Below are 23,907 nucleotides of genomic sequence, written 5' to 3' on the forward strand. Positions count from 1 at the left end.
TACAGAGCACACCGACTGAAATAGCACAAAGAGGTATTAAGTACTTGTCATCCGCTCTTTCGGGGTGCTGCGAAGGCGTCTCAGTACCAAAGGTACTGGGAGTGAGCAGCTAGGAGCTAAGGGAACTCTGGGCGGCGAGTGGGGAGCATTGGTCCCAAAGAAGTGCCCCTCTTCCTTTACTTATTTGCAAAGAGTCAGTAGCCTTGCTTGAGGACTTTGGAAAATAACCACGCAGCCTCTGTCGTGTACAAGCATGTGCATTCAGATATGATTTGGCTACTTTCATAAGCATATCAGTACTTATACAACGTGGTCAAGAATTTCCAATAATAACCCACACATATGAATAAAGAAATAAAAGTTGTGAGCGGAAATTCCGCAGTGTTGTGATGCAGATGTAGTTGCACGACTGGTTTTGCTATTAAGTATGATGGCTCAACGGCGAAATTTGCTGGAAAAAAACTCTAGGAGTACGGAGTTCGTACTCCGTTCTTATTAACCATGTGCGGCAAAACAGCACACAGGCGCCGCAGCCTTTTCATGAATCTGCAACGGTGGAGTGTGTGTATTGTACATACTGGCATGAGTAGTTGTACGAATAAGTAATTAAGTACAGTACATGTATAATACTCTGTAACTATCGACACATTGTGTACATGTGCATGTACATGTACAACATGAATGGAATCCTGACTGTATTCCGCACAAGTAGATGTAAGTATTTGTAAGTGTACTACAGTACAGTACGTACTATACTGTACAAGTGAATGGGTGTTATTATTATAATTAATAACTACAACTACGGAGTACAGTACTTAAGTACTGTATAATGCCGCAAGTATCTCCTTCCTAGGCTTTCATGCAAGAAATCACAGTCTGCAGAATGTGGCGTGTGCCCAAAGACTAAGGGCATAGATAAACGCTTGCTTGCTTAACACGTCCTTACGCATCTGATCTGACAATGTTACATTTCCGAGGCTTTTTTAGTAGATTCTTCGCATCTCGGGCATTCCAACTCAAGCCCTTGCTTTCTAGCGCTTTATTTCAGTCCAGCGTTCGAACTCCACGTTGCCTACAGCAGCCAGAGGTGTTGGCAACTTGCCCGACTCCTGGCTGACAGCATCGTCGCCACCAAGACGCTTTAGATACGACGGTACACGAAAGTCTCCCGTCCACAGTGTCAAATTACACCCAAGAGCACTCTGCTCACTCTCCCGCATATTCAAGCGGGATCACGTTTCCATTTTTTTGCCGATCGTCGGTAAGGGCTAAAATGGTCCCTCTCTGCTTCTCGCAGTCACTGGCTCCCGAACTTCCTTCCAGCCTCATTCACCTCCATCCAGCAGCACACTTCAAAGGTGCCACTAGAAACAAAAATCCAAGCATCGGATCCAAAGGTGCTTTCAGCAGTTCCTTGGGCGAATCTTCATTTGTTGCATGCGCTGTGCCATGTTGCCGTAAGAATGGCATTCCAAACCAGCGTCCTCAGAGACGGGGAATGGGTGACGGAGACGGCAAACTTTCAAGCCGCCCTGGAACAGGCAACAGCTTCCACAGTTGCCGCAGCTACCGAAGGGCCGGACATTGAAGGACGCTCCTTGCCTGTCGCATGCGGCATCTTGTCTAGGACTATTGTCGACAGCCCCGTCGCCTGTTGGATCCTTCCCGTCCGGCTGAGGTCCGAGACGCACAACGATGTTGCCTTCATCGGAGTAAGTGCTGCCATCTACACCAGCAAAGACTGCTTGCCTGGCTTGGCTTATGCATCAATCCTCGTGCAAAGACCGTTATTCCAGTCTTGTCCCTGCTAGAGCCAGTTGCAAGCCCGGCAGCCATGGAACACAACCAGACTGACCAACCTTTTGACAATAGGAACATTTTGTGCAAATCAACGAGCTTCGAGGTGACGGGCAGATGCACCAAATTGTGCGTAAGAGCGACTTTGGTGCTAGAATCCGGAACGCAGTGGTCCTCGGAGACCCTTTACAGCATGGACTCGACGACGAAAACTCGAGCTTTGCCGTCGAGCCGGAGGGCTCTGATTGCTCAATGCCAGACGCAACAGTTCCGGCAACGGCAGACGCCAGCAAGCGATGCCTTCCTCCCCAGCTACTCGTGCTCATGCTGGAGTCTGGTGATGCCATCTTTCTATTTTTGAGGCGGCAGCCTGACAAGTCCCTTGACTTCGTCCTTGCAAGGCACACTCTTGCCAAGAAAATACCCTACATGGGGTTTCATCTGGCAGTAGATCCGTCATCCCGCTACATGGCTTCTGCATCTGCCGATGGTCTATTTGTAACTTATGAGCTCGAGGCGATGTCTGCACTCAATGCGCAGTACCAGTCGCGGGGCACTTTCACCCCGGTTAAGGCTGTTCGTCTGCGGTCCATACACGGCGTCATCCACAAGCTTGGCTTCCTCTATCCCCAGCCTACAGAAGGCCGTCACATCATCTTGATCCTTCTCGTCGTTCGAAATGAGAGGAATCTCGGAGAGCCCGTCACTCGCATGCTCAACTATGAATGGGAGGTCGGAGATGACCTCAAGAGCGTTTTTGCCGCGGAGAAGGTTGGCTACCGGTTGCCAAAAGAGCACGAGATGCCGCTTCTCTTTATTCCTCTGAAATTTAACAACTCCTTCTTCATTGTCTCCTCTAGCCTCATTGGCATCGTCAAGGACTGTCTCACGGGGTCGCCAGTGTTCGAGTCGTTGCGAACAGATGCCCCTAGTCAAACTGGCTTATTTCACGGCACGGGGAGCCCAATTTGGACGGCATGGGCCAGGCCATTCCGACACAAGGGATATTTCGAGAGAACTGATATCATCTATCTAGGCCGAGAAGACGGCGTCATCGTCCATGTCGAGATGGAAGCTACAGATTTGGTGCCTTCTGTGACAAACGTGGGGTGCCTGGATTCCAACATCAACACCGCGTTTGCTACTGCATACGACACCTTTTCCGATATTTTGATTATTGGTGGAGATAGTGGGCCAGGAGGTATATGGAAGGTATATGTGCAATGACCCGATGTCAATCCCTATTCCGAATTGCTGCTCACGATATTTGTCAAGCTTGCGCCTCGCACCGAGCTCGAACAAGTGAGCGTTTTGCCCAACTGGTCGCCTGTTATCGATGCCACCGCGACTGTGCGGCATGCCGGTAACGCTGCCACGGCCACAGGCACTGGCGGAACGCAGTCTGCCACCGCCAGGCAGTCGAGTCTCCACGAGCCATGGACGCAGCCTGACACGTTGTTCACAGTGTCAGGCCGTGGAGTGAAGGGCAGCGTCACGCAGTGGAGGTGGGGTGTGCAGGCGCGCATTGGCCTGGAGGTGGAATCCGGTGAGCCAGTCAGACAGTCATGGGTACTGACACTAAGGGATGGAGAACGAAGAAGACTGCATGCGCTGCTCTCACTCCCTTACTCATCACTTGTGCTTCGATTTTCGGAAAACTTTGATCAGGTCGACTCACTCGGTGCAGACGATTCCCCCTTTGATCTTGCATCCAGGACACTGGCCGCTTGCGAAACGGCACAAGGCGGAATAGTCCAAGTCACGGAACGGACCGCTACCTCCATCAGGGGTGGAGAAATGTAGGTCGGACATTGAGCTGAACAGTCTTTCAGAAGAATGCTGACACAGACACAAGCACACGAGTTTCATTCGAGGAACTTCTCGGTCCGGATGTCGGCACAGTTGACAATGCCTTTGTTGCAGACGACACAGTCGTCATATCCTCGCATGGCAGACGAGGTTCGCAGTTGCATACGTTTTCCCTCGCGGTCAAATTCAATCGCGACAGCACGTGGGACGTCCAGGGGGAGACGACTTGTGTCTCGCTTCTCACTGTCTCCAATCGTTTCTTCGTCGTTGCGGGCTCGATGCTGGACGGAAACCCATGGTTATCGGTCTACACATTGAACGGATCAGTCATCGCAAGTCAAAGAGTTTCCAACGAGACCGGTCAGTATTATTCATGAATCCCTTTTGCATGGCCTTGCGATAGCTAGCACGGCCAACATGTATTGGAGGGGCGGCTGACAATCATCACGGACGGGTAGGCATCCGATTTGAGGCACTGACGAGCTTGTGCGCCATCCACCAGGACAAAGGCGAAGTGCACATCGCCGCAGGGACCAGATGCGGCCACCTCCTCAACATCAAGCTCCCCGGTCAAGAGTCCGAGGAAATCACCTGGACCGCCGAGACCATTGGGCTCGCACCGGTGGAAGTGTCACTCGCATCCAGCTCATTCAACGGCACGGGCACGGCGCTCATGTGCTGCGATAATGCGCTCACGGTGATGACCGACTTCTCGAAGCGTGACGGCAAGTTCAGACGGAAGCATGCCGTTTGGCTGACGGATGCAAACGACGCGTCGATGCCCTCGCCCCCCGTGCATTCGGTCTGCAGCCTGAAGCGAAACTTGTCTCGCTATTCCGGACACCTCTCTCTGATGGTTCAGGCTGGATCCAGGCTACTTCTGGCCGAGACCTGGCCTCACGTCGGACTTGTTCCCAGAAGCATACCTATCGAGGGCACGCCGACGAGGATCATCTACTCACAGACGTGGGATTGCTTGGTGATAGCGCTACTTAAACATAATCAGCCGACTTTGGCGTTTGTTGACGCCGAATCGGGCGAGATAATATCGGTGCCATCGGACAAGGATGGGAATGCCTCCGAGTTCATATCAGGCCTTGGCCACGTCGGTGACAGAATCTACGGCTTGCATGAGTGGCTGTACACCAAGGCCGGCAAGACCTTCTCATTCATCTTAGTAGCTACCAAAGACGGGCGGTTGCTCATCGTATCCGTGAACAAGATGAAGAGCAGGCCACAAGAGGGACAGGCGACACGGCTACACTATTGGACGCGGCACAAGAAGGTTATCGGGCGGCCGATCTATTCGGTCGTCGGAGATGACCAAGGCATCGTGTTCTGCGCCGATAGGACACTTCACTGGGAGGTCCTGGACCTGGTCGAGAAAAGACTGAAGCCGATGGGTAAGTACGAGCTGGACTCGGCGGCGATCTCGCTCCGTCTAGTGCATGGAACTATATTCGCCCTGACGACGATGCACTCATTGGAGATTATCGGATATCGCTACATGGCAGACGGAAATGAAGGCATGGCCCTCATGCACTCGGATCGAGTCTCGAGGAGGACGGTCCACATGATGTCTGCCGGGTGTCCGACCGACCGACATGGCCGCTGGCCCGTCACCCTGCTTTCCGATCAAAAAGGCGGCTTCGCGGGAATTCGGATTCCTTGGGGCCAACATGGCAAGGAGTTTGCCACAGTCTTCGAAGGCGCGTTGCCGCAGTCGGTGAGGCGCTTTGTGGGTGCTCGAAGCCGACCGTTTTGGCTAGCGGGTGAAGGCCACGACGTTCGCTTCGGCACGCTGCCCAGCGGTAGCGACGGTGTAGAGATTTTTGGATTCTCACTCAACGGTTCCCTTCAGCATTTCACACTGATCGGCATCCAGCTCTGGCGGTTCTTGCACTTGATCCAGAAGATGGCAAGCTCGGCTCTGGACGGCCATGGCTCAGCGACAGCCACGGTATCCATCAAGGCGGCAGCCGAAGGCGTGAAAGATATGAGGGATGAAACCGGCGGTGATGACGAGGGCGTGCGTTCAGCTTCCAGGCATCCTACACTGATGCACATTGACGGAGACATGATTGAGCGCTGCTGCCGCCGGTGCTCACTGGGACAGCTGGTCGGTACCACTGACGGATTTATTCTATTCTGCCAATATCTGGACGGTCTGGACGGCGGGCGGCACACGCAAGGCTTTCGAAGCGAAGAGATATCAGAGTCGGTGAGACGTGAACGATATCTCGCGCTCGGGGACGAGATCCTGGAGTATCTATTCCGGCCTGTGATTTAGGCGACAAATTATATGCTCCTTTGCTCGTGCCATGCCACAAGATTGGTCTTGGGGCCTCTGATTGCCCAGGAAGGCTTCGGGGAGTTGCATTTGCCGGCTTACTAGAGGGCCGCTGGGTTTCATGGCCCATGTCGTGCCTTTGACAACAGATAGCGTAACCTTCACATCCATCGTGCCGTCCAAATATGGACTAGAAAGCAACCTCTGCTGGGTAAGTACGTAGCATCCTGTCTGTTCAAGACAGTTCCCCATCGTCACATCAGAATGCTTATTCACTAAGTCTCCTTGGATTAATTTACCAAATTCAATCGATATAGTAATGCGTGCATGTCCTCTACGAAGCCGGCCGTTCGCTGTCAACTTCAGATGTAGCGATGTAAGCGTATGATGGTATGGCCAGCTGTTGGCGCACGGACCTCCAGCAGCTGAAGGCTCATGCTTCATAGTAACATTGCATATACAATTACTATCACCTCCATACCAATGATTAAAATTTCATGTGGTATATTGGTATGGCTGCAAATATATCTAGCACAACGTTGTAACCCGTCCTCATGTGAAGAAGCAGTGCGCGCTCCTTTGTGTACTTACAGTAAGTATAACGTTGAAGTACGGTTACTGAGTGTTACAGGAGGGTCGTATTTGCCTTGGCAACGCCCTAGTTGACATTGGTACATTGATTCTACGTACAAAAGTGATGTTGGATTGCTATTACAGTGTGGGGTGGTCGTTGCACTTTGTAATTTAAAGCAGCAGTACGACGAATACGGAGTACGGAGTGATAATACCTACGTATTACTGACAATCGTCAAGTTGTAAAGTGACTCTAGTGGATTATTAGCAAGTACTGTAGGTTCTCTCCAAGTACGCAGTACAAGCCCCTCCATTTGCATGTGTGGAGTACGCCTAAGTGCTTACGTAAAAGGCAATAACTCACAGATAATGCTCGCATCCCATCTCCGACACTAATCTTCGAAAACAACATCCAGTTGCACTGCTGCTGCTGCTGCTAGAAGTCATTTACACAGGGTCGTTCAAACACACAAAACCCCATGGAAACAATGCATCATGAACAAACGGAAAAGAAGCCGTTCCATTGCCATTGAGGCCACACACAGCTTACCACCCAGCTCGTCAAGTGTTCCCGATGGTATCATCAATCCTTTCAACCGCTCGCCAGCTGAGCGACGTCAACTGTCAGTCGCGGGGCTTCTAGACACAGAAGAAGATCCGACGCTTGAGATAAAATATTTCCCCCATCGCGGTTTTGAGACAGGAATTGCCGAGGATGATCATGGCCTTCGGCTCGAGCCACTGGGCAGTGGCGAAGATTGGGATGCAGGAACGAGTTCGTCACCGGCAGACAAAAGCGTGCAACGAAAATCGGCTTTCGATCAAAGGGGTGGTCACTTCGATACCCTGCTCCGACTCACACACCAATTTCTCGATAACGGAGACATGGTCAAAGCCACACGAGCGTATGATGTCCTCCTCCAGCTTCGACCTGGCTCCCGGACCATGGACGTCCGACAACACAGCATGTGGGCCATCGGCGCAGAACTCCTGATGAGGCAGTGCGAGAATGAGCCATCACAGGACAAGAACGGTGAAGAGAGTTCGTCGACTCCGACGCCGACTCCTGAGATCAGCCGAGGCCGTGGGCTCCCATCGTGGGGACAACCGACCAACCTCGAAAGGGTCAAGGCCTACTTTGAAGCACTCATTCAACAACACCCGTACGATCACAAATTCCCCCGCAACGTGTCGGCTCTAGAATTCCACCTCGCCTTGCTCGGTTGTGAGATATACAACATCCATGCTGAACAACAGTCTGCTCTGGCTCGTCTTCCCGTCCACGCTGAACCGGCTTGCCGAAACCCGCAGCCGTCCCCGGCAGGTAACCCAGAGAACGCGCAGACGAGGGTCCCAGGCCTGGAGCCGAGAGACTTCGCCGGCCACGCGGAGGGTCCTGATGGCGAATCTAATGTCAACCCTTTCGAAGATTCCATTCGCAAGCAGGCCCTGGCTGGCATGCGCGACATCTCCGACAGAATGGATTCGCTGATGCAGGAGCTTCCATACCGCAAGAACAACCAATTCCTCCGGCTTCGCGCGACTGCCGCCTTGTACATGGCAGACTTGCTCGTCCCACCGTCGTCGCAAATAACTGGCGCGAATCATCATGAGGCAAGGCGGCAGCAGCGGCAGGTAGCCATAGACGCCCTGAAGCGGCTTGCCGAGAATGGCGGAGCGCTGGACTCGATCGCCCAGGATATCCTGGACGGTCAAGAAGATGAGGAAGAAGGACTTCCGTCGCCGCCGGCACGATGCTTGTCTCTCACTCTCCCCATTCGAGGCCCGTAAGACGCAGGTGCTGGACGACATGCAAATGCTTTCCTCTTGTCCCGTGCAGCACGTACAGTAGGCATGTAGACGGTGGTGACAGACCGCGTTCCTGGTCGATTTCCAATCTTTCCTGCCGAGTACTCCTAGGCCATAGCGTTCACCTGAGCCGGGCCGGGCGCCTTCTTGGCCCAACGCTGCAATATCAGCGTTGTGTTGGAGCTTCCCACCACAACGCACCAGTCGCCGCCCGGACTCCACGCCACCTGCCGGCCGACAAAGTTGGCCGAAGATGACTCCGTCCTGTGCGCTCGCAGCGGCTCCTGCGGGTTTTCCACACTGTACCTGGCGGACCACGACTCCATCGTCTCCTGGTTGAAGTCTCCGCCACCATGCACCGGCTCCTGTCCCGACTCAGGCCCCGACTCCTGCCCTGACGGCAGCCTCCCTTTGTCACGGCCTGGAGTGCGTGACATACCCTTCTTGCCGTCAATCTTTTGCCTGGGAAAAACGGGTTTGAGCCAGGTCGGCAGCTGAACAACCTCGGTCTTGTCACGCCGTGGATCTTGCAGCTTCCTCATGAGATGACGGTATTCCGTTAACCTCTCAAAGTCCCAAAACAAAACGTTGCCTGCCGCGTTGCAGAAGGCAAGGACCGCATTCTGCCCAGGAACATGGTGCACCTTGAACCTCATGAAAAACTGCGGACCGCAGTTGGGCGTGTGGAACTCTAGCAGGCGTGTATACTGAGCGGGACACGAAGGTGACGTTACCGGAACGAACGCCGACCGCGTAAGTCTGGTGGTATCTTCGTTATTGATTGGCACCACACTCTGTGGCGTCGGTGCATCGCTCGGCAGGGGGTAAGAAGCGTCAGAGGAGAAGCCCTCTATTCTCCAGAACGCGATGACACCGTCATGGCAGGCTCTGGACAGGACTTGGTCGCCGAAAAAAGCCACACTGGCAAAGTTATTAGCCTCCTCACTTGCGTAAGATACAAGCGGTCTCGTCACCGGCGCCATACCAATCTACGATGCCGCTGTGGACTGCCGAGGTCGAGAAATGAGGGTAGTGAACTTGAATGGGCGCCGTGATTGGCGTGGTTGGGAGGTCCGGAATCGTCCACTAAGCGAAGTGATTTGAGTATTGCATCATGCATGTGATTTGTCCGCAAACAACATGGGGACATACTAGGTTGATGACCTGGTCGTGGCCTGAAGACAGTAGGTACCGACCGGTGTCATGGAACGCCTGAAGAGAATCAGAACCTCAGCCCTCTTGTTGGCGTCCGAAAGGAGCGGGGGGGCAACTTCATACCAAGCTCAGAAGACTGCAAGAATGTCCCTCTCCTGCGAGGATACACAGACACGGCTGTTTTCGGTGTGTCCTATTTATACTCCATATCCGAACACTCGTATCATCTGAGGCTGATGCAATGACGTCCGGATCCACGGGGGAAGTCACCAGGTCATTCACGGCCTTAGGGGGGGTGGGAACGTTAGCAACAAGAAGATGAAGGTAGTAGATTCGGAGGAGAACGTACACCTCCATGACCGACCAAGCACTTTCGACGCCCAATCAATTAGCTTCGGGAGTCTGGATCCGACTGCATAGGGAACGTACCTCCACCAAGCTGCCATCGGAGGAGTCGTAGATTTTGACCTTGGCATCAACGCCACCGACACAGATGCAAGGAATTCCAGTGATGGGATGCCTGGACCAAGTGCAGCAGCAGCTTGATGCCTCGTCCTGCGAAGTGTATCATTGTCGTTAATATGACAATAAGTGAAACGGTGCAGGGGACCTACGTCGTCGTCTCTGATGATGTTGATGACCTCTAGAGGATTGGCATCCCCAGAGTTTTGGGCCAATTTACAAATAATAATCTGAGGGAGACATGAGCATGGTCAGTTTACGACGTAGCAGATGGCGGCACGTACATGCTTCTTGCTAATGGCAGCGAAGACGGGATCGCAATCGAGTGGCTGAAAGGGGCAAAACTTGACATCGAAGAACTCTGCAGAAAGAATGTAGCCGTTAGACGTCGTGGCTTCGTTACGCATAAAACGATCATCCTTCTTGTCAGGACAGAGCGAGAGAATCTTGCCTGCAACGACATCGTCGACTTCCAAAAATCGGGTATCGTTCTGAAGGAACGGTTAATGAGTGGGCTGTGACAGGATGGCAAAAGCCCAGGCATCTCCAGGTTATCACCTCAAATCCAAAGGAGACACGCAACCTTGGCAGCTCAAAAGGACTGTTTGAAGAAGCTGCCATGACGGAGGGACGAATGGCAGGCGGTGGTGCCCATCAGTATTGTTGACAAGATATCTGGCTGGGGCCGCTTGTTTCTGCGGCGGGGGATGGCGACGGAGGAGTGCGAAATGAATAATGCTTCGCGTTTTGGCCGAAAATTTTACGGTATTATTTTTCTGTAGCAAGCACAGACACGCCGAGAGTCGTGACAAGCTATTGCCGCGTTCGTGACGACGTTGATGGTGAGTTTGGAAGCGATTTGCACCTTGCTTGCACCGTCGGGCCGATGGAACAATCTCCACTTGGTAACTGAACTGTACGAAGTGTATTGGTGTCAAGATGGGGAACCGTGCCAGTGACGGTGAACCATACGAGATCTTTTCATTGAGTTTGCATAAGTCGACAATGCCAAAGGCCAAAGTGCTTCATTTACGGTCTGGTTTGGGGACTACAAATGTTGCATAGCGAACGAGTGAGAGATACAACGTGCGCAAGTACCTACCTAGTACCTAGTACAGTACCTTTCGTCATGAACCATGAACCGACAATACAAATAAACACTGTTAGTAAGTACATGTACTTACATACATGTAAGTACGGAGTACGGAGTACAAGTAATACTACAGTACTTACTAAACGTTCAGTACTTACGTACAGTACGGAGTGCAAGTACGGAACACACTCAGAAAGTACTTAGGTAGGTACTTGCGTACCTGTGCATTCAGCACCTAGCCTCCTGAACAAGTACTGCGGATACTCCGTAGCCGATAATACCAGGTCGTTTCCGCAGTAGCTACGGAGTAAGTACAAGCAAGTAAGTATGTACTTATGTACTCCGTATGTACGGAGTACTTGCAATGAATTAATAACTCCGTACAGTAATAACTTAATACCTGTCGACAGCTCAAGTACAGTACTTCTACTGTTAATTACTGGGCGGACGAGGGACAGCACTAAGGATGGAGATAGTTAGTACTCCGTACCTAGTACCGACCAGCTATCAGCTCTGCAGTACACATACCTGAGCAGGCACAGTTGGACACGTCGCTCGCTTTCTTGCTCTGATACCACGCATCGCGCAGACAATACAGCAGCCTACCCCCCACTCCTTCAGATTTGCGCTTCATTACCAGTGTGCAGTCGAATTGTGCCTCAAGTCCGGCTTGTACTACTCATTCTACTGCAAACAGAGGTATTCACGTCCCGTGCTGTTTGGGAATCACGCCAGTTCACCACTCGACCTCTACCTACAGTACCACCGACCCAGCCGACCTTCCATTGCGTCCTCCCTGAAGCTGCAATCGGCCCACACATCAACCACCCGAAGCAAAATCTACGATGGCCTCGTCCGGCGCGACGGACACGTACGGTCATCCGAACCTGGGCGACGAGGATATGATCGATCCCGATGATGGTACGTGCCGCCGTATTGGCTGTCCTGCCAACCAGAGCTAGCTGCGCGTGCGGCACTGACGGAACCAGCCGATCTCAATGACTTCGACGACCCTATCGGCACGCGCCAGCAGCTCGCCGGAAACATCGGCTCCGGTGCTTCCTCCCGGCCGTTGAATGAAAGCTACTTGACATCGTCGATCCCGGGCGAGGATCGCAGAGCGCCGCAAAACACCATCGACGAGACAGTATGGGAGACGCTACGGCGCGACCTTCTTGCTGTTTGGGCGAAGCTGAGAGAAGTGCTGTACCCTCGATACTTGCTGGGCGGCACCGTCTTCGATTCCGAACGGGGCCTTCGCGGCGCCTACTCGAACATTCGTGGCGCCGGCGTGACGGGCGCTCGGGACGAGCTCACCGGGCTGGCCAGCCGAGTCATGGATGCCGAAGCGCTGCTGCAGAGCAACCTGACTCCCGGCTTGCGTGACTGGGATCTATGGGGGCCTCTGATCTTTTGCCTGCTCCTGAGCCTACTTCTCAGCTTCACCGCCCGCGCCGACCAAAAGGATGCCGTCTTCAGCGGCGTATTTGCCATGATCTGGCTCGGGGAAGCGGTCGTTACGCTTCAAATCAAGCTCTTGGGCGGCAACATGTGCGTTGGAGAGCCTACCCCGACCCTTCGTTCCTTGCCTTTGCTTGATATTTGCATTTGCCCATGTCGGGACCAGCATGCTAACTGGAGACTCGTCAACGCAGTTCATACGCGCAGAGCGTTTGCATCATTGGCTACACCCTGTTTCCCCTGGTACTTGCCGCCCTCATGTCAGCTCTGAAGCTGCACTGGGTCGCGCGGATACCAATCTACCTCGTCCTCATCTCCTGGTCCCTCGCGGCTGGCGTGAGCATTCTGGGTGGTAGCGGCGTCGTGAAGAACCGAGTCGCCCTTGCCGTGTACCCGCTGTTTGTTTTCTATCTAGGCCTCGGTTGCCTCTGCTTTATCAGCTAAATGACGAAAAAGACTTGCCATGTCGTTCCTACGCTATGTGCCGCCACCAACCTCGCTCGATACAACAACCACCGGGTACGACATTTCCGAGCTCAGCCCTTCGCCAACAGCAGCAGCAACAGCCGCAACAGCTAGCTAGCCTTTATAATAACATCGCGACGAGCGCACATTTGCAAGGAGTCGACGTTGTCGGACAAGCACGACTACACGATGCATGTCTCCCCTACCAGATGGATGGATGGACGAACGAGAGCCATCTTCGTTACTGGATATCTGTATCAGTCTCGTCTCGGTCCATGCGAGGGTCATGCTGGTGCACAAGAAATAGCATTGTGCCTGTACGGCCGAGGCAATCCCGTTCGTGGTTCGCCCGTGACGAATGAATGTTTGAACTTCGCGTACAACAAGGGGGACCATTCGTCGGTGGGTTTCAGCCATGCCAGGTTCCATCTCGTTCACTGCGCAAAACGTAGGCAGGCACTTGCACCCAAGTACGGCGTACTAATAATACTGCATTATCTCTGCGCAAGTAACTCATACAGTACGTTAGTACTACAGTGAGCACACAACTAGTAGGTAGGTAAGTAATAGTACTCGCCCTCGCACCCATCCCTTCCAAAAACCCTGGTGCTGGCGCGCATGGTGGATCCTCCCTAAGACCTGTTAAAATAGGCACGAAAGGTAATAGTGCTGGAAGCACTGTAAGTACTCTTCATACCGTACTTGTTCTTGCCTTGCACTTACATGAACGGAGGGGATGGCGAGAGTTTAGTGCCCGCTGGCTGCGACACCTCACCCACATGTACTTACCTGCCGGTGACGACCCCGCTGTTTTTCCCGAGGCTGCCCCTTCGTCCGATTGGGCCCCAGGCAACGGGGCACTCACTAGGTAACCCCATGGATCCATCTGCCTGCGCATGTGGCTTTCGCTCTGCTCGACAAACAAAAGTGCAAACACACAATCACAATCACATACCGAGCCGAGCGACGGCCAACACCAAGCGCGCCAAACAAACATATACTCGCAGCAGGCCTCGGACCGGAACGCCCAGCGAACTGGCTCGTTCGCTCGCCGGCCATCGACTATATTCTCGACTCTTCGTCGCCTCGTCAACCCCACAATCGTACGCATCCAAGGCGCCCGGCCACCGGTTCTTGCGTGGCTTCGCCGTCGCTCGAGAGGCTCGATTCAATCCTCGAACCATCCGCGATACTGCCTTCCACGTCACAGTCTTCTTGCAGCCCAGCACTGGCCTTGCTAGCCATGGCCGGCGGAAACCTAGGGGCGGGCCCAAAGATCCCGCCGCCGGCGTCCCCAGAGGCTGCCGAGGATGCCAAAACTCGAGCTACGAGACGGGAGCTGAAACAGTCTTCGATATCCGATCAGCAATCCCCAAACTCTGTCGGCTCCGCCTGCGGATCGCCGACGGAAGAAACGGCGAGTGCGCGTGTGGGTGACGTGTCGGGTTCGCAAACGGATGCTTCGGCTGAGCGCCCCTCATCACCAAAGAAGAAGCGGGCGCGCGACGAGCTGGATTGTCCTCAGGCGTTCGATGCTGAGGGAAATGGCATGGCCGGCGTCGACTTGACCGACGTGGCCAAGAATCGATCTCTGAGGCTAGAGCCCGAGAAGAAGCGTGCCCGTGACGAAGTGTCCAGTGAATCGGCGACTGTACGTCCCTCTCCAGCGGGATTCCTTGTGGCCCTGATAAGTCTGTATCCTAACTGACCGAACTGTGTTTTAGGACCCCCCCTCAGAAGCGAATGCGGATATTGGCAAAGCTGCCGATGCTGCCGAGCCCGAGCTCGAAACGACGACTGCCACGGGAGCGTTCACGACGTCTGGGTTTGCCAAATTGGCTACGGGAGCCTCCGCATTTGCCTCCATCGGTGCCTCCAAGGTCTCCGGCTTTGGATCGACTGCAACCGAGGCCCCGTCGTCGTTTGCCCCGCCGAAACCATCATCTACGTCGAGGGGTGCGACCGTCGGTGGCTCTGCGCCCAAGCTCTCGTTCGGCGGGAGCGCGACTGCATCTCCATTCGCCAATCTGTCCTCGCCTTCCAACGGGTTCGGAAACGGCGTCGGCAGGGGCTTTGGCTCTGCCCTGTTGGGAACCAAACCCTTGACCAGCTTCGGTGCGGCCGGAGGAAAACCCCTCCAAAGTGGGAAAGCTTCGAAACCGTTTGGGGCACCTGATAGCGAATCCGACGACGATGATGACGAGGATGGTGAATATCAAGCTGAGAGTCAGGATGATAATGGAAATCGTGCAGCAACTCCGGACAAAGAGGCAGAAGACAAGAGGAAGCCGAAGCTCCACAAGGGTACAATCCCCCCCCTCCCCCTCGTCCCATTCGGGCAGACACGGACGTCCTTGAACCCTACGGGCGAGCAGAGCACTAACTCTTGATTTCCCTCATAGTGGATGTCGACGACGGAGAAGCCGGCGAAATCACTCTTGTATCGGTGCGGGCAAAAATGTTCAGTCTCGACAAAGAGGTCGGTTGGAAGGAGCGAGGAGGGGGCATGTTGAAGATCAACGTGCCTCGTATTTGCGTCAACTTCGACGACCAGGGCGCCGCCATGCCAGGCAGCTTCGATGTTTCCAGCCTCGAGACAGACGACAACGATTTGGGCGACGATGCGAAAGGTCACAAAGTCGCTCGACTCATCATGCGTCAAGACCAGACACATCGCGTCATCCTGAACACGGCTGTTGTCGCAGCGATGCAGTTTCAAGAAAAGGCATCCCTCAAGGCCGTCGGCATACTATTCACCGCCTTCGAGGGAGAGAAGGCGACGCCTACAAGTGTCACCATGAAGGTCGGTGAACCTTCATTTCCTTCACCGAACGCTTATATGTAAGGCTCTGCTGACAGCTAACTGATAGATGTCCGCCGCAAGCGCGAAGAGCTTCATGAAGGAGATTGGCATGATTCAGCAAGAGCTGAGAAGAAACTAGCAACTGCGGGAAACTTTGCCAGCTCCCCTTTTGTGTGCTCGGACGCCGCCATGGAACGTCGGATCCGTCCGAGGTATAGGGGCAGCGGGGAGCAGAGGCATACGAGCGGTCAAAGGCTTGGACATTGCGCATGAGGCCGCCAGTAAGGGAAGAGAATGTACATATTTTTTCCTGCCCTTCACCAGTTGAGATGATGCCTCATCGAATGACTGTCGGAGGAAGTTGTCTAGTGGTAGTAAGCCCGAGACAAGGAATTGTATCAGCAAGTTCTCATTCGCCTGCCGTGTTTGGTCCGGGTGAGCTCGACTGAATCGACCAAGGCGTCAAAAGCCAAATCCAACTGACCAATTTCTTTGCTCTGCAGGCGAAGGGCAACAAGTAAGCCGATGTCAGGTGAATGTTTCACGAGGCCGGCAAGGGATAGGTCAGGCGTCGTCCCTCACCCCCGGACCGCTATGTGGGAGGCACACCTGCCCCAGTGTATTTGCCTGCTCTCCATTCTGGGTGGATCGCGTCGGCACGGGCAGTGCCACCACAACCGTCTCAATTCCGGCCGGGACCTCATCTTCAGACCCGAACGGCAACTCATCGATATCGATATCGAGGTTCAGCAAGGTCCGAAGAATGACACGGCAGCCGGCCTTGCTCACGACTTCGTTGGACCCATGGCACAGATCGGATGTGACGCACTCGACGCAACCTCGCTGGCACTGGCATCCCTCCACTCGCTGGAGCGCCATCTGCAGCAGGTGGTCGACGTGGTCAAAGGCCTTCGTACTGATTCCCGATCCATTCCCCCCCCCTTTCGCGTCGTAGAAGGTCAGTCTCGCCGGCCGTTTCCGTTGCGTCACCTTCGTGGCAAACTCCTTGACCGCCAGCTTGCACTCGGTCCGAATATCTTGGGTGAGGCTGATGGCAAACGTCGGAAGCAGGCTCATCACGGCGTGCTCTGCCGCGTGGATGGCCGCCGCCGAGTTCAGCTGTCGACTCTCTATGATGGAAAGTGCCTTCTTGGGCACGTCCAGCCACATGCCCTTGGTATACCGAATCACCGGTGGATTGTCCACGTGAACCGCATCGAGCACCCGCCCCATCTTGTCGATCTTGAAATACCCAAAGACGTTCTGCTGGATCTTGACTCTACCGTAGTAGGCCCGCGATGGCGACGATGCTATCCTCCGGATGGCCTCGGTTTCGGTGGCATCCACATCGGTAAAGTCTCGCTGCGTCGTGCTCCAGTCCACGTTGACTCGTTCGACCTTGGCCATCAGACTCTCAGGCAGGAAATCTCGGACCAGGTAGGTGTTTCCTTGATGCAGGAAGATGGCGCCGTCATATATGGTAAATGACGCTCGTGATGCCTCCAGCTCCTCCAGCACAACATTTCTGCCGTGAGTGATGTCGATGATGGCAACGTGAACTTCTTCCGTGTCCCGAATTGCGACAAATCTCGAAGGGTTTGGTCGAAAGCGGTCGTGGCAGTGGAAGAAGCCTGTCTGGTCCCCCAGCAGCCTCTCCTCGCATATTCTCGGCAAGTCCGACCCAAAATACTCGACATCTCTCTCCGGGTGGATGGGCATTTCGTGGGCGGCACATTGAATATGGCCCTCCCTGACCAGCATGTTGTCAAGGTCAACGAGGAGTTCACAGTTCGGTTTGGAGAACAACTCGTCCGGGTTTTGCATATAATGCTGATCCGTAGGGTAACTGTCTCCAACGAGGATGGAAAGGGAGTCTTTGTTGCGTCGGCCGGCTCGTCCACTTTGCTGGCGAAGATTCGCGATGGTGTAGGGAAATCCCCACGTCATGACGCAGTCTAAGGTGCCTATGTCGACGCCAAGCTCCAAGGCCGAGGTTGCGACGACGCCCAGGAGCCTTCCTTCAAACATGTCTGATTCGATCATGCGACGATCCGCTGCCGTGTAGCCTCCGCGGTACCCCATCACCAGCTTGACACACTCGGGACGACCGAGCGACTCCAGCTCCTGCTTTATAGCCTTCACCAGGGCCTCACACTGGGCGCGAACGCGACAAAAGGCAATGATTCGGACTCCGCGCAGCATGAGGGCACAGAAAAGCCGGGCGCATTCCAACTTGGCACTCCCGCGGCCGCTGGAAGGGTCGCCGGCATCCTTGAACGGAGTGTTCCAGCACACGAACTCTTTCCTGCCCGAGGGAGAACCGTCAAAGTCAACCAGACGTACCTTGCCTGCGCCCATCCCAAAAATCGTTCGAAAGTGTTCCTCGGGCTTGGCGACGGTCGCAGAGCAGGATACGAATCTGACACGCCTGTTACCTACGGCAGCGCAGATGCGTCTCAGTCTTCGCATGACGAAGGCCATGTGTGAGCCAAGCTGTCCGTTGTAGTAGTGCAGTTCATCCACTGAATCAATTTGGTTGGTTAAGCTGGGACCAGGGTGAGGGGACTGAACGCTGGCCCTCACTCACCTACGACATAGTTGAGGTTCTTGAGGAACGACCTCCACCGATCCTCTTGGGGCAGGATGGACAGATGAAGCATGTCAGGGTTGGTGAAAATGATGCTCGCCTCTTCGCGTATCATATTCCGGTCGCCCATCGGTGTATCACCGTCGAAGGTCTCGACGACGGTTTCCTCCATCCCAGGCATATAAGCAAGCAGCTCCTTGAGACTGCGCTTCTGATCCTGGGCCAGTGCCTTTGTTGGGAAAATGTACATTGCCCGTGAGCTGCGGTCTGTTTCCAGCGTATGCAGCACGGGGATTTGATAGATGAGCGACTTGCCAGAGCAGGTCGACGTAGCAACCACAACATTCTGCCCTTGGTAGAGGCTGTTGAGGGCCACTGCCTGGTGGGCGTAGAATTTTGTTATCCCTTTCGCGTTATACAGCCCGTTCACTAGGTTTTGACTGAGAAGGAAGTCGAGGTCGCCGTGGACAGCCGGCTGCGGATCAAAGACTCGGTGCCCATCCGGTACCACCTGCCCGGTGTACCAGGCGCTCGCTTTCAGGTCCAGCAATATTTCGTGCATGGGCTTCCGATCCTTGGGGATGTCATCGGGGATGGAACTCGAGTGCGGCTCCACGTCGGCATCATCGGTTGACGGCGGTCTCGGCACAAAGGTTTCAGCTCGCTGTTGGAGGGCCAGGTCGGGGTCCAGTTGCTGGTCGACGCATGATTCGATGAAGGCGTTGACGGCGCCGGAGAATTTTTGGTTGCGCCTTTCGATCAACTGTGCCAGCTGCTTGTGGCTGTAGACAGGCATCTTGAGGCTTTCCTCTTTCGCGGAGCGACTAGGTCGTGTCGGCTTCCGGGACTTCTTATTCTTTTGAGCCTCATTCTTCAGATCACCATCGGTGAACTCGAACAAGAGCACGTGTTTATTTTCCTCTGCAGCGCAGCCATCGACTTGGTCGAGGGTCTCGTTGCCCGTCCATCCGCCGACCGAGGCATCGAAAGCCGGGCCTTGAGATCTCGATGACTTGGACGATTTGAAGAAATCATCCCTCTCCGAACCCTTAATGTCAAGTTGCAACATGCGCTCATCCACATAATCGAATCTGATGCCTTCCGGTCGCAAGGCCACGACCCGAGCAACTTCCTCTATCGTCAACTCTCTGCCAATATGTGACTCTACAGCCGGCTTGATGGTGTCAAACGTCGTCGCAAGATGCTTGCGCGTGCAGCAAAATGTGAAGACCAGGTTCAACGCCGCATGCGTTCTAGCCATGGCTTGAAAGGGTGGTGGCCAGGTGACGGTCTTATCGCCGGAGCTCCCCTTTCCAGTTGTGCTGCCGTCCATTCTGGTCTTTTCCTGGGAGTGGGTGGTTACCGTGACAGGTTACTGCGGTCGTGACTCGGGACGCAGTCCCTCCTCCCAGGGCGGCTACACTTCCTCTGCCTCTGGTTTCATCAAAAAACAAGGGCAAAAGCTAACTCGGGAAGCACACCAAGGCTGTCGATTATGTTGAAAAGCAAAGCGATGTGGTTGTGACCGGGTCCTGAGGTTCAGTGTGCAGGGTAGGTAGTTGGATGGTGGCGAGTGGCTGACGTCGGCATTATTGCGTCCGAGTCCCGAGTCCGATTGAGGGGGGGTTCCAAACGGAGCAATAGGCTTAAGTGGTACGAGGGTAATACGGACAAGCACGAGACCGCGAACCCTTCGGCATCCTACAGTTGTTAGGTAGATACTCCAAGACTCCCACCTCACTCGCCACCAATATTCCTCCTGCCAAACATCCGTCACCTTGCCCGCCCTCCAGTTGCAACGCCCTACAATCACGAGCAATACGCTCTCTCGCCCAGAAACAGGCAGAATGCCAAGCTACATCGTGAGGCTACCCGATCATCCACGCTGTGGTAATCTATCGAGCTCGGCAACTCGAACACAAGACTCACGAAGCCACACGCCTAGATCACATGCAAGGACAACGCAACCCCCGAGCAGGTCGAGGCGTACGTTGCCGTCCCTCCCTCTTCTTTCCACCGCCGTTCCGTGGAGACAGTGGAGGCAGACGGCGGTGAGGGTGACGACGATAATTTCCATTGCTGACGTCGCTGCTTCGCCTCAAGGGTTAAAAAGCATGCCACCGACCAGGGCGGCAAGATTGGACATGAATACTCGCTCATCAAGGGCTTCTCGTGAGTCTTGGCTGGATGGGCGTCGTGGATGCCGTGGAAGCAGATGTATAGACTAACGCGCCGGTGCGTACACAGCGTCACCTTTGACAATGACGCCGTGACGACGCTCGAGTCCCATGAACACGTCAAAGCGGTCGAGGCGGATGGCGTCATGCGAACGCAATAGGCCGAACGGCGCACCGCCGTCGCCTTTGCGCTGGCGTACAGGCCCGTTTCCGCCTGACTCGACCTACCTATGACAAGTACGAGCAGAGCAAGCCCTCCTCGGGCGGCGTTGTGAGAGATGCAGAACGGCATCATTATTTACGCGATCCGTGTCTTTCGCTTTGGTGGCTGCCCCTCATTCTGCATACGTAGCATGATTCATTTGGCCAACTAGAAGTAACTGCATACGTTTGTGCAAGTACCTTGCACTTACTTGTACGCCTTTCTTCCGCATTGGCAAAGTCGGTCTCATTCCTCGCTCAGCTCGTGTAACCCCAGTTCCATCCAGCGGCATGACATATCCCTCACCAGGCCAGGCGCCAACACGGATCAGCACCTTACCCCGCATTGCACCAACTCACCCTACCTACCAGGTGGGCCAGGTACTCAGAGCAAGCAAGCTAGTATTACTTGCACCCACACACTGGTGCCTGGCTACGATATTGCAATCCCTGCTCCAGACATGTTCCAATACGGATTACTCCGTGTAACCACATGTTTTCCTCTGTACATGAGCATGCATTCTCGGTATTCCTCTGCACTGTCTCGCAGTATTAGGTGTGTTCGTGTTAGCAGGCAGACAATATCCGCGTTCAAGCGAAATCGTCCGGGCCATTCTCGAAACCCATCGGGTTGACGGGGCGTTGGCGCCGATCATAAATGACTAGGTAAAACGTTCTTCGCTCCAGTTTCCACCGTCTGAAATCTGCATCATTGTAGTATCGTTCTGGCGATCAAACTCGTTCTACATCCGCATCTGCAACAATGCTGAATGCAACTGCTACATGTAAGTACAGACAGACAGAGCAATACAACTTTGGCAGTACCTGCAAATGTAGGGTAGGTCCAAGACTTCACCCCAGGGAGCTACGAATCAGTTGAGAATGCCTGTAATAATACCTGTACTGTACTGTAGGTACCGAGTATTAGTAGCAACTAGCAAGTACAGTACTTAGCTACAAGTACTGTACTCCGTACTCCGTACTGAAGTAATATTCAAGTACCCGTACTCGATATGAACAAGTACGGAGCACATGATATACTATTACTTGCAAGTTCGTTGTATTTAAGTATGCGTTAATAGTGGGATTGAAGAGAACGGGGCGCGTTGGCATCCATCGCTGCCATTGGCCCAACCGTTATTGAAAGCTGACGGTGCGGCGAAGGGATGCGACGAAACACCAAGCCAATCAGTTATCTGCGTGAATGTACGTACATGTAAGTAAGTGCATGGCATGCGACGCACCCTGGACACTCAGGACGCCCCAGACGCCCTCGACAAACTCCTCGCCCCTCCCTTCTTCCGGCCGATGCATTCGAGGCGTGTCCGTGATAGATGCTGAGGGTGCCTGCCTTCCGTCAGCCACGTCGATATGCTACTACCATGAGGATGAGAACGGCCACTGCAACATCGGCGGCAGCGAGACTGGCGGCAGCGAGGTCGACAGCTGCCAGGTCGTCTGCTGCATGCGACGGCGGCATCTCGAGGCAGCAGAAGCAGAGGAAGCAGCAGCAGAAGCAGCAGCAGCAGCTCCCGCCCAAGTCGACGCCGCCCTCGCGGTCCGCCGCCGCGCCCTCACCATGGCTCTCCGATGCCGATCTCGCCGCGCTCGCCAGCCAGGACCAGCACGCGCTTAGCCTTGCCGACCTCGCCAGGTACGTATCGAGCAGATACGATGTTGACGTGAATCCATCGTCGAACCGGCCGTCGCTTGCGCCACCCCGGGCCACGCTTGACTTCCTCTCCGGCTTCCCGGCTGACAGACGGACCCCATAGGCATGGCCGACCGCCCTTGTCCGAACGTTCCCTCCTCTCGTCGGCCAACTTCACCCTCTCCCTTCTTCCCATCCGCCTCGCTCGACGTATCCAGGCCCTCCGCAACCTCCCGTACATTGTCGTGTCCAACCCCAACATATCTCGCATCTACAACAATTATCTCCATTCCCTCTCCATCCTGCTCCCATACTGGCATGCCGCCCGTCGTGGTCGTCCAGTTGCTGCTGCCGAGGACGAGATCAGGTTCACAAAGGTCCTCGCCGAGCTGGTCGCAACCCATACCGACACCATCCCGATACTCGCAAAGGGCTTCCTCGAATGTCGCAAGTACATCTCCAACGCTGACGTCACGCGCTTCCTCGACGAGCACCTGCGCGCCCGCATCGGTACGCGGCTCGTGGCGGAGCAGCACATTGCCCTGCACTACAGTAGCCAGCCTCGCAGCCAGGCTCGCAACATCCCGGACGACGGCCCGACGCCACGGCCGGAGCAGCGCTCCTACGTTGGAGTCATCGACACTGCCCTGCGCCCAGCCCAGACCGTCGAGTCTTGCGCCGGATTCGTGTCCGACATCTGCGAGCTGCGTTACGGATACCGCCCCCGGCTCGTCGTCGATGGCGAACCGGACACGACCTTTGCCTTCGTCCCCATGCATCTCGAGTACATCGTCACCGAGCTTCTGAAGAACGCGTTTCGCGCCACTGTCGAGAGTGGATGGCAGGAGCCTGTCGTCGTCACCATTGCGCCGGAGCCACCCTCGAAGTTTAAGCTCAAGCACCAGCCCGCGGGCCCCTCGGCCGCAGTGACCCCCGTTCATGCCCATGACGGCGACCTCATCAGTCGTGACGCCATGCGCCCGCTCGACGACAACGCACCTGGCGTCACCATTCGCATCCGTGACCGCGGCGGCGGCATCCCCCCGGATGTCCTTCCCAACATCTGGTCGTACTCCTTCACCACCTTCTCAGACGAGCTCGATCTTCCCGGCCCGGGCGGTAGCGGTCCTGAAGCTCTCAGCGCCATCGCCACCGCGAGCACTGGCGGAAGCTCCATCGCGGGCCTGGGCTACGGCCTACCCCTGAGCCGCGCCTATGCCGAATACTTCGGCGGGGGTATTGCCGTCCAGAGTCTCTACGGCTGGGGCACCGATGTCTACCTACGGCTCAAGGGCGTCGGCACCATTGATGAATAGAGTAGGAAGCGAACCGCGGCGCGGGCCAAGAGGTGCGAGGCGTCAGACGAAGGAAACAATGGTCGTGCCACGGGGTGACCCCTTTGCATAGAAATGTAACGAAGGGAAAGGGACAAGATATGCAAACTGGCCAACGATGCAATCAAATCGCTACCGTTCAAATTATCGAATATTATGTATACCGAACCAAGAAATAGAAAGAAAAAAAGAACAGGCAAAAAATAAAGGGAAAGAGAGCATGGACCAAGAAGATGCAAA

The 23,907-nt window shown here is 54.7% G+C and overlaps 8 protein-coding genes across 8 annotated transcripts; 6 read left to right on the forward strand and 2 right to left on the reverse strand.

Moving 5' to 3' along the window:
• Window positions 1–1,463: 1,463 nt before the first annotated feature.
• DCS_00819 (thermotolerance protein) lies at window positions 1,464–5,896 on the forward strand (the record flags this gene model as incomplete). The annotated part of the gene is made up of 5 exons (XM_040798154.1): window positions 1,464–1,712; window positions 1,873–3,009; window positions 3,073–3,596; window positions 3,653–3,966; window positions 4,065–5,896. 5 exons carry the CDS (start codon window positions 1,464–1,466, stop codon window positions 5,894–5,896), a joined length of 4,056 nt encoding a protein of 1,351 aa, XP_040659037.1.
• Window positions 5,897–6,964: 1,068 nt separating this feature from the next.
• On the forward strand, window positions 6,965–8,260 carry DCS_00820 (uncharacterized protein; the record flags this gene model as incomplete). Its single annotated transcript, XM_040798155.1, has 1 exon — window positions 6,965–8,260. The coding sequence occupies one exon, from the start codon at window positions 6,965–6,967 to the stop codon at window positions 8,258–8,260; it is 1,296 nt and encodes a 431-aa protein (XP_040659038.1).
• Window positions 8,261–8,385: 125 nt separating this feature from the next.
• On the reverse strand, window positions 8,386–10,516 carry DCS_00821 (WD domain-containing protein; the record flags this gene model as incomplete). The annotated part of the gene is made up of 7 exons (XM_040798156.1): window positions 8,386–9,199; window positions 9,264–9,364; window positions 9,431–9,490; window positions 9,863–9,988; window positions 10,048–10,125; window positions 10,180–10,386; window positions 10,454–10,516. 7 exons carry the CDS (start codon window positions 10,514–10,516, stop codon window positions 8,386–8,388), a joined length of 1,449 nt encoding a protein of 482 aa, XP_040659039.1.
• A 1,317-nt stretch (window positions 10,517–11,833) lies between these two features.
• On the forward strand, window positions 11,834–13,032 carry DCS_00822 (Yip1 domain protein; the record flags this gene model as incomplete). Its single annotated transcript, XM_040798157.1, has 4 exons — window positions 11,834–11,909; window positions 11,978–12,539; window positions 12,644–12,847; window positions 12,906–13,032. The coding sequence occupies 4 exons, from the start codon at window positions 11,834–11,836 to the stop codon at window positions 13,030–13,032; spliced, it is 969 nt and encodes a 322-aa protein (XP_040659040.1).
• A 1,125-nt stretch (window positions 13,033–14,157) lies between these two features.
• Window positions 14,158–15,856, forward strand: DCS_00823 (Pleckstrin-like protein; the record flags this gene model as incomplete). Its single annotated transcript, XM_040798158.1, has 4 exons — window positions 14,158–14,565; window positions 14,639–15,218; window positions 15,317–15,717; window positions 15,785–15,856. The coding sequence occupies 4 exons, from the start codon at window positions 14,158–14,160 to the stop codon at window positions 15,854–15,856; spliced, it is 1,461 nt and encodes a 486-aa protein (XP_040659041.1).
• Window positions 15,857–16,281: 425 nt separating this feature from the next.
• DCS_00824 (DEAD-like helicase) lies at window positions 16,282–19,637 on the reverse strand (the record flags this gene model as incomplete). The annotated part of the gene is made up of 2 exons (XM_040798159.1): window positions 16,282–18,239; window positions 18,305–19,637. The coding sequence occupies 2 exons, from the start codon at window positions 19,635–19,637 to the stop codon at window positions 16,282–16,284; spliced, it is 3,291 nt and encodes a 1,096-aa protein (XP_040659042.1).
• Window positions 19,638–20,151: 514 nt separating this feature from the next.
• DCS_00825 (putative peptidase inhibitor i9 protein) lies at window positions 20,152–20,642 on the forward strand (the record flags this gene model as incomplete). Its single annotated transcript, XM_040798160.1, has 4 exons — window positions 20,152–20,166; window positions 20,250–20,290; window positions 20,408–20,476; window positions 20,552–20,642. The coding sequence occupies 4 exons, from the start codon at window positions 20,152–20,154 to the stop codon at window positions 20,640–20,642; spliced, it is 216 nt and encodes a 71-aa protein (XP_040659043.1).
• A 1,422-nt stretch (window positions 20,643–22,064) lies between these two features.
• On the forward strand, window positions 22,065–23,649 carry DCS_00826 (uncharacterized protein; the record flags this gene model as incomplete). The annotated part of the gene is made up of 2 exons (XM_040798161.1): window positions 22,065–22,336; window positions 22,458–23,649. The coding sequence occupies 2 exons, from the start codon at window positions 22,065–22,067 to the stop codon at window positions 23,647–23,649; spliced, it is 1,464 nt and encodes a 487-aa protein (XP_040659044.1).
• Window positions 23,650–23,907: the final 258 nt, after the last annotated feature.

This window comes from Drechmeria coniospora, chromosome 01, assembly GCF_001625195.1.
Source record: "Drechmeria coniospora strain ARSEF 6962 chromosome 01, whole genome shotgun sequence".
NCBI lineage: Eukaryota > Fungi > Ascomycota > Sordariomycetes > Hypocreales > Ophiocordycipitaceae > Drechmeria > Drechmeria coniospora.